The sequence below is a fragment of the Papilio xuthus genome, unplaced genomic scaffold (assembly GCF_000836235.2).
Source record: "Papilio xuthus unplaced genomic scaffold, Pxut_1.1 DF825946.1, whole genome shotgun sequence".
NCBI lineage: Eukaryota > Metazoa > Arthropoda > Insecta > Lepidoptera > Papilionidae > Papilio > Papilio xuthus.
Window position 1 is genome coordinate 16,061,293 of NW_013532703.1, and position 8,203 is coordinate 16,069,495.

Consider the following 8,203-nt stretch of genomic DNA (forward strand, 5'->3'; position numbering starts at 1 on the left):
CCCCCACCCTCGCCACCACAACAGTGACACGACAATACATCTCGCCTCTACCCTCCATGCTACGTATACTTTTAATATTATAAGGACTAAATAAAATTAAATATAATTTATTGTTGTTTTTATTATTTTACCTTATTGACATGATATGCACATCACCGAACTCGTCCGACGCAATATTACTATCGTACGAGTACGATAAAGATGCAGAGAGGGGGAAGTATCGTTAGGGAAGTATATTGACGTACCCCGAGACGCACGACGGAGTTGACGATGTTGTGGGTCCAGGCGGCCTCGACGCGCAGCAGGTCGCGGCGCGTGTCGGCGCTGAAGTAGCGCGGCCCGGCGGGCGCAGCGCCGGGCCCCGCGCCGCTGGCCTGCACCAGGAAGCAGTGCTGGCGCCAGTCCACCGTCTCGCTCTCCTTCACCGTGCGGAACATCGTCTGGTACACCTTCAGCGTCTCCGGGCACTTCGCCAGCTCCGTTATGTTCATCTACGCGAACACAAATGTTACATCGTCATCTATTATCTATTCCCTGTTCCCTAGTAGGTTAGGAAGGAAGTGATGTGTATAGTCACCGGGGGCACGTCGAAGAGCATGACGTCGGTTCCCTTGAGGAGGAGGAACTTGGGGCGGTAGGTCTGCCAGGGCTGCGCGGCGCTGACCACGCCCTCGTGCACCCAGCCCATGTACTCGATGCGCTCGCCGCCCGCCAGGTGCCGGTTGAACAGCTTCATCTGCACAGCGACACGCATTGCTGTGGGTGAGTGCGCAGTGCCCTCCCTCCTCCGCACAGACGTACCTGCAGGTTGGTGAGGCCCACGATGTTGTCGGAGATGCTCTTGAGCCACTGCGAGAGCGCGGCGGGGTCCTCCGCGTGCACCACGCCCGTCGTCACGTGCGCGCGCGCCCCCCGCACCTGCGCACACCCCACACCCCACCCCGCACCCCGCACGTGCTCGTCATATGCAATTATCTCTTTCTTTCAAACAGATCAAAGGTCGTTCCGACTCACCTCGAAAGCTCCCGGCCTCAGCTTGTCCGTCCCCGGCACGTATCTGGTGACGTACGCCATCATTAACGGAACTGAAACCGAAAACGCATCGTATCACACGATCAAAAAATCAATGCATGGTTCTCGATGCGTAAGTTTAGCGGCGGTCCGCCAAAGTGGTTAACCGAATATTTGAAGAATTTTATTGATCAATGCATCATATGGTGCGTTTGCCGTGCAAGTGTTGAATGGCGCACGACAGCGACTCCGCCCCCAGCCGGTGCTACGTAGCCCTCATTGAAGTTATTTCGAAGAGCAGACGCACCAGAGACGACGTCGACCCAGTGCGTGTCGTCCTGCGCGTTGTGCTGCGCGGTGTGCGGGTGGGGCGCGTGTGCGAGCGGCGTGTGCGCGGAGGCGGCGGACGGAGGGCGGGACGCTGGCCGACTGCCCTCCTCCGCGCTCCAAGCACTCTGATTACACAATTAATTTATTTCCATTACAAATGTTTGTGATTCTGTTTTGCGTAAATTGAGTTTATAGAATTTATTCAATGAATATTTTAGCAATAGAGAAGCGACCTGCCAGCCGGCGTCGTCCGCGGCGCGCTCGGAGTTGCAGTTGTCGTCGAGAGTATTCGCGTGGTGATTGTGGTGGTTGTGGTGGGAGGGGTGCTCGTCGCCGGTGCTGCTGTCGGTGTCCGACGCCGCCTCCGCTGCAATTATTTTTATAGACAACGACCTTGAACGAAACTTTTCAACTTGAGCAATGGCACGTAAAACGGTTTTGTGTTATCTGTAAAAGTGTAGGTGTGAATGTGAGGTATGTGGGGTGGGGGCGGCGAGGAGCGCGCGTCACCTTGTTTCTGCAGGAAGGGCGTGGCGGCGCGGTAGTGCTTCACGGTGAGGACGACGATGTCGCCGGCATTGCGCAGGATGTTGACGGCGTCGTCGTGGTTGCACGCCGTTATGTACTCCCCGTTCACTGCACACGTCGCACACATTGTACACATTGCACACATTGCACTCATAAACCGCCGTGTCTCAACATTGTGCTGTATCACTGCATTTTGTAATATATGTAGCTGAGTGGTCGAAGGACCATTATCTCGTCTACATCTTAATTTCATCAAAACATTGTTTTTCTTTAGAACAAAGAAAGTTAAATATAACCATATTAATTAATTCAGTACGAGGTATCGCAGTATTGCGTGCAAACTGAAGTCGAGTGACTGTTTGCGGCACGACAGCGGCAGGCGTTTGTTAAAATACCTTTTGCATTTTGATTGAAAGTACCATTAATTTTTTGTAATTATCACCTAATTATATTTAAATAGGAGAAACATTTGATAATTTAATTTCAACATTCTGTCGGCCCGATGCTGATATCCGTTTAAAGTCAATTTCAATTAACATTTAATTGGATTAGGTCAAGCACTACTTGCACGCTCTTAAAATTAAAATTGTTCCTAAGAAATAGTAAGTAGATGATCACTTTCAATTAAAGTAAATTATGTTTCCAAATGAAAATTCCAAAAAAAAAATGATAAATTGTACAAATAAACTGAATTACGTTATAGTACTGAAGAGGGAAGTCAGATAACATTGTTACTGTCTTAAAAAGAAATTGTAATGGAGACAGAAAATGATCACGCTCCAATTCTACATCACACAATAATTTTTTTCATTAAAAAAATCTCGACTAAAGGTTTTATTTGCAAAATATACAAAAAGGAAACAAACATTTGCGGTTCACTTGCTATGTAGATTATGTTACGTTTATATTAAATGCAATGTGAATACAATATTAAAAGGGGTCACACCGGGTTTACCAGTTTAAGCCGCACAAAGTCTGTTAGTCAGTAGGTTAAGTACTTATGTTATTTGATATCACTGCGTGTGACACGTGAGACACGGTGCGTGGCGGCAGAGTAAACTAATTAGTTGTTAGGACATTAACATTTTGTTTTGCTTACTTAAGAAACAGATTGCGGCCAATGTAGATACCTTTAATGACAGCATCGCCGACGAACAGCTGTCCCGTTTGGTCTGCGGCCTGGTCCTTGTATATCTTAGAGATGAGTATGGGCAGCTTGTGCTCCGCGCCACCCTTGATGCTCAGCCCCAGGCCCCCCACCTTTTGCCGCGTGATCTGCACCATGCGCTCCTGAGGTAGCACAAAACCATACCATGATACAATTTCTAGCTACAGATATGTGTCGGTGGCGATGTACTCAATACTATGTTTATCGATACCGGTAAAATTTTGAGTTTTTTTTTCTAATTATTCTTGCTTTTAATCGCCGTGGCAATTATATTTGCCCTGTGGGAGTCTGACACGTACCCTGGCGTGTGGCACGGTGCGGTCGGGCGGCGGGGCGGGCGCGGGCGCTGGGCGCTGCACCGTCACCGCATCCATGGTGAGGACGAGCCGCGCGGGCCGCGGCCGCGACTTGCCGTCTGACACCTGCACCATGCCCATGCGGATCTGCCGCACACAACACAACACCACTTTACTCACAATATCGCATTGTCAATTCAGAAAACATTGTATGAATCAAAGAGCGTCATCATGAAACAAATATACAATTATCTCCTTGTTCCTTGTTACGTCTACGTTATAATTAGCCTTTTTTTACAATGAGCGAAAGAAACAAATACAGTACACTTCATGGCGAAAAAGTTATAAACGGAACTCTCGAGATTTAGCCGCGAGGTCTAGATAGACGCAAAGGTCAAGCACTAACGGTTTCCGAAATAACTACTGACCTATTCCAAAAATCATCAAAGTATTAAAGTTCTCCTTTTATTATGTTGATATTTTTATTGCTCTTTGTTAGTAAAAATGAAATAATCAAGTAAGTATATTACTATGTAGTAAAATGTGCCTCTGCAAATATCGAAACATCATCACTTTTTTGAAATACAGAAAGTCCTAGATTTAGGAATGCATTAACGCTAAGCATGATGCCCACTGAATTTCAAATGAGTCATTAACGCGGGACTCTGAAAATCTGGAACATGTGGGATTCGGGCAAAAATCAACCTTATGTTCCTTTTAATATGGCAGCACTAAATCTTTCTTGATATTATGACCCAAATAAAAAAATGTCCCTGTTTGTAACAACTGAGGGTCTCTTGAACATTGCTCTGGATAGATGGACTATTAAGGAGGTTGATTACAACTCGTTCTTAACTGGGTACCCTCATCCCTAGGGTCCTGTTAGAACTAAAAACCTTTTTATTTCACTAAGTTATGTGCCAGTCAATACAGAGAAAACTAGTATAAGTATAATTACATTCCTGTCAAGTGTAACAAGATTGCAAATGTATATAGTTTGCTAGAAGAGCCAAATATTTTATAGGGCAACTAATCTTTATATATGTAATTCTTCTGTGCGTGTGTATGTCACTGAACTTCTCTCAAACGACTGGACCGATTTTGATGAAATTTTTTGTGTGTGTTCAAGGGGATCTGGGAATGGTTTAGATTCACAATTTTGTCCGCTGGACAATGTTTTTTTAAATAATTTTCATCAAAATGGTCCAGAATGTATTAGCTTATTAAAAAAAGTTTGAAATTTTCAAATTAAAGACGTGTAGACAGGACAATGTCTGTCGGGTCTGCTAGTATTATATAGAAAAGCAGAAAACCTCAACATTTTACATTAAGAAATTTAACTAAACTGAATTCATAATTGTAAAACCATATCAGTCCTAACCATATCTTCAGAAAACTATTGAAATACAGTTAAACCTGGATAATGAAGAAATCTATAAGCGAGAATTATTATCCGTTGCAGATGGACAACCTCCAAAAGTTAGAAACTGTAAATAGACAGAAACCTCTGTAAGTGAGAAAAATATTACAATGCTTTGAATGCCCGGTCTACATGGGTTCCATGGTACATCTGTAAAATGTTAAGTACTTTGTAAATCGTTCATCATTAATAATTTATGGATAAAAGAAATTATTTAAAAATAATTAATTGCAAGATATATCAGAGTTTACATGAATATTAGAGTGGCTCGAGCAAGAGTGCTACACCATCTACCCCACTACGGGGACCTAGGAAGATAAGTAAAGTAAGAAAGTGTCTATTATATGTTACTACAAAGTTTGTGTAAGTAAAATAACATTTTTATAAAAAATAATGTAACCCACTATACTAGTTAAAAATATTAGTGAAGATTTAAATCTTCATAGAATATATTGAAAAATTAACTTATCCAGTTTTGGAGATCAGAAATCCTTGGACAGGAGTATATTTGTGCTTCTTGTTTACATCACAGGTTTAGAAACTGTTATTTCGTTTATACAGATTATTTCTCATTTACTCATTTATTAATTGGGACATTAAAACATTTGCAATGCTATTAATAATAAAAAAAACTGTTTACTTTTATAGGATTATATAATTTTTTCATAGTGTATTACACAATATGTCTATAAGCTTTTGTGATTAGTTGTTGCTTTCTAACAGTCAAGTATTACATTGCATTTAATAATAATATTATGAATATTTATAGACTATTGGAAGATTATTTACCAACATGAATCATATACATGTTGGATATTTGTGAAAACTTTCTAAGAACAAAAACAATACGAGATTAAATTTAGAATTATGATATAAGAATACAATAGTATTTTTTAACAAAATACTTGTATCCATCGAGATAAAAATGGTATTGGTTTTACAAATTTGTAATGACATTAATATACTTACTTTCTCATCTTTTTTCTCCTCAATAGGTGTCATCATTGTGAAACATGCACACCATAACGAAATTAAAATTCTTTTGCTGTATTTTCACACACTAATTTAACAACACTATATTTAACATTTTGATAGTCATTTGTTCTGACTTCAATCAAACAAGCTTTTCGTTAAATAACTTCGGCCCTTTTACAACGATACCATTAATTATTTACGAGAAACACATTTCAAATAAGAAAAAACAGGTCACTCGCTACAGTAAATCAATATACGTGAATGGAACCAAAACAATTCAGATATGAAAGTTCATTAATGATTGATGGTGGGGTGTATTCGCTGCTGTCAAAAATATTTTAGACTTTAAATGAACTATTGAATTAATTATGTAACGTATAATTTTCGGTTTAGCTAATTATTTATTTTAACAAAATATTAGACGAATACACAACAGTAAAACACGTTATCACAATACTATAAATCATGTCATGCGTGCAAATGCGAAGTAGACATGTGTACATATGGTCTGAGACGGCTTAGAAGTTCAGATCACATAGAGTTGAACTGTGGCTCAACAACTAAATGAACAGATCGCAACTGAACGCGATTTAACGATAATTATGCGAGTCGAGTAGTCGCAAGTCAGCTGATAAGTGGCAGAGTAACCAATCCTGCGCTCGCGGCACTCGTATCCTTACAGTATATCGGCGTTCACTGGTCTGTTTTTTATATGCCAACATGTGTAATTAGTTCTGTATTTGTTCAATAGTTCAAATCACGTAGACTTGGACCGTAGAGCTACTGCTCAACGACTGCATTGACAGCTAAAACGACTACAACTTTATGTTTAAACAGACTCAGGGGCGTGACTTGATGAGGAGTCGTAGACAAATCAACAATTATGTGCAAGCTACTCATTTAAAGAAACATCACGATTTACATCTTATACTGCCCGATGACTCGCAACTCGCAGCTCGAAATGCAAGTAATAATACTACCCATATCTGCTTCACTCATGCAAACCTTGCTCTGAACTGCAGCTCATCAACTTTCATTGATTTAATCATGTATAGCAGAGTAGTATTTTTTGTAGTTCATTTCATTTCACATCACTATAGTATGTAGTTACTAGAGCTGCCTGATGTCGCACCGACACAGCACACTAGCGCCAGTCACATGTCAGAATAAATCGATTATATTACATCAATTCCTAAATATTTCTGCCAATAAATAAGAAAAATACGATGTAGTAATGTCGTAATATTGTCTTTTTTTGAATATATTGAAATATATTATTTTTTAATACGTCTCATTTGTCGGTCTTGATTCTCATGGTATCGTGCAGAAGCTGTGGTACCTACTTCTCAGGTTATTTATCATTATTTTTTTTTGGACAAAAACGACTGAAATAACATAATTTATGTTTATCCATAAAATTCTATTACAAAAATCTGAATTGAAAGTAAGCAAGTCAGTTAATTCTTGTCCCAATAGCTCAAGTCAATACTATTATAGTTTTCCAGAGATGGCGCTGCTAACAATGAGCGACCAGACGGACGAAATATTATTTTCGTTATAAGCAACTAAGATAGGTACATCATTTTCGTAAAATGTAACTTTTATTTTTTTATATATACATAGAGACTCCAACTCCATTTTATCAGTTAAATAGATGTAAAGGCATCCTGAGGCTTCAAAGTTAACAACCAATACTAGTGTTATTAATATTATTACTATTGAAATGATATTTACAACTAATCTTACTTCTTCCTAATATTATAAATACGAAAGTTGAGATGGATGGATGGAGGGATGGATGTTTGTTAGAAGGTTACTCCTGAACGGCTCAACGGATCTTGATGAAATTTGGCACAGCTGAAGAAAGTGTAGCAGAGTCGCGAGCGACAGCTAGTATGAAATAAGGTTAAGGCTAAATGAAACATAAAATAGCACAACACACAGTTTATTTCCGTTCCCCGTTCTAAATTTAATAATAATTTAATTATTACACAACATGTATATAGAAAGATTTTTATACAATAGTGTATAATTATTAGCTAATTAACTATATTATTCAACAATACAGTAAAAAGAATTACGAATCACTTATAAATTTAGCAGTCTATTTTAATGATATGTATCTTTTGCGGTTTGGAACAGCCGTGTCTTAATTATATGTAGGTACTTACATCTAGTTCATTTCACTAAATACGAACAGTTTTACGTGCATCCGAGACGTGAAGCGACACAGACGACCAGAAATTATAAGTATCGTCAAAGTCGACAAGCGTTTAAAAGAGGTCCATCAATGGTAACTTGTAGTTTGTAGAAACTTAACGAAACTTACCAATTCCACCGTAGGATTGAGTGTATCATTGTAATGTAATTTGAAGTTTACCATAATAGCAAAATTTATTTTAATCACAAAATATAAGAAGCCTGTACTTTAGGCCCTAACATGTTTAAATAACATTATAATATAACCTAGTAAGC

The 8,203-nt window shown here is 39.5% G+C and overlaps 1 protein-coding gene across 2 annotated transcripts in view; it reads right to left on the reverse strand.

The window, feature by feature from the left end:
• Syn2 (Syntrophin-like 2) overlaps positions 1-6,619 on the reverse strand; it is a 10,864-nt gene extending 4,245 nt beyond the window's left edge. Inside the window, exons 1-11 of one of the 2 annotated variants that reach the window (XM_013321340.1) lie at positions 6,409-6,619; positions 5,723-5,899; positions 3,337-3,480; positions 3,000-3,159; positions 1,852-1,977; positions 1,575-1,708; positions 1,319-1,466; positions 1,015-1,085; positions 802-918; positions 578-736; positions 246-491 (exon numbers count right to left, since the gene is read on the reverse strand). In XM_013321340.1, the coding sequence (XP_013176794.1) occupies positions 246-491; positions 578-736; positions 802-918; positions 1,015-1,085; positions 1,319-1,466; positions 1,575-1,708; positions 1,852-1,977; positions 3,000-3,159; positions 3,337-3,480; positions 5,723-5,758 (1,341 nt within the window). In that variant the 5' untranslated portion in view covers positions 5,759-5,899; positions 6,409-6,619. The other variant, XM_013321339.1, reaches the window with a different exon arrangement.
• Positions 6,620-8,203: the final 1,584 nt, after the last annotated feature.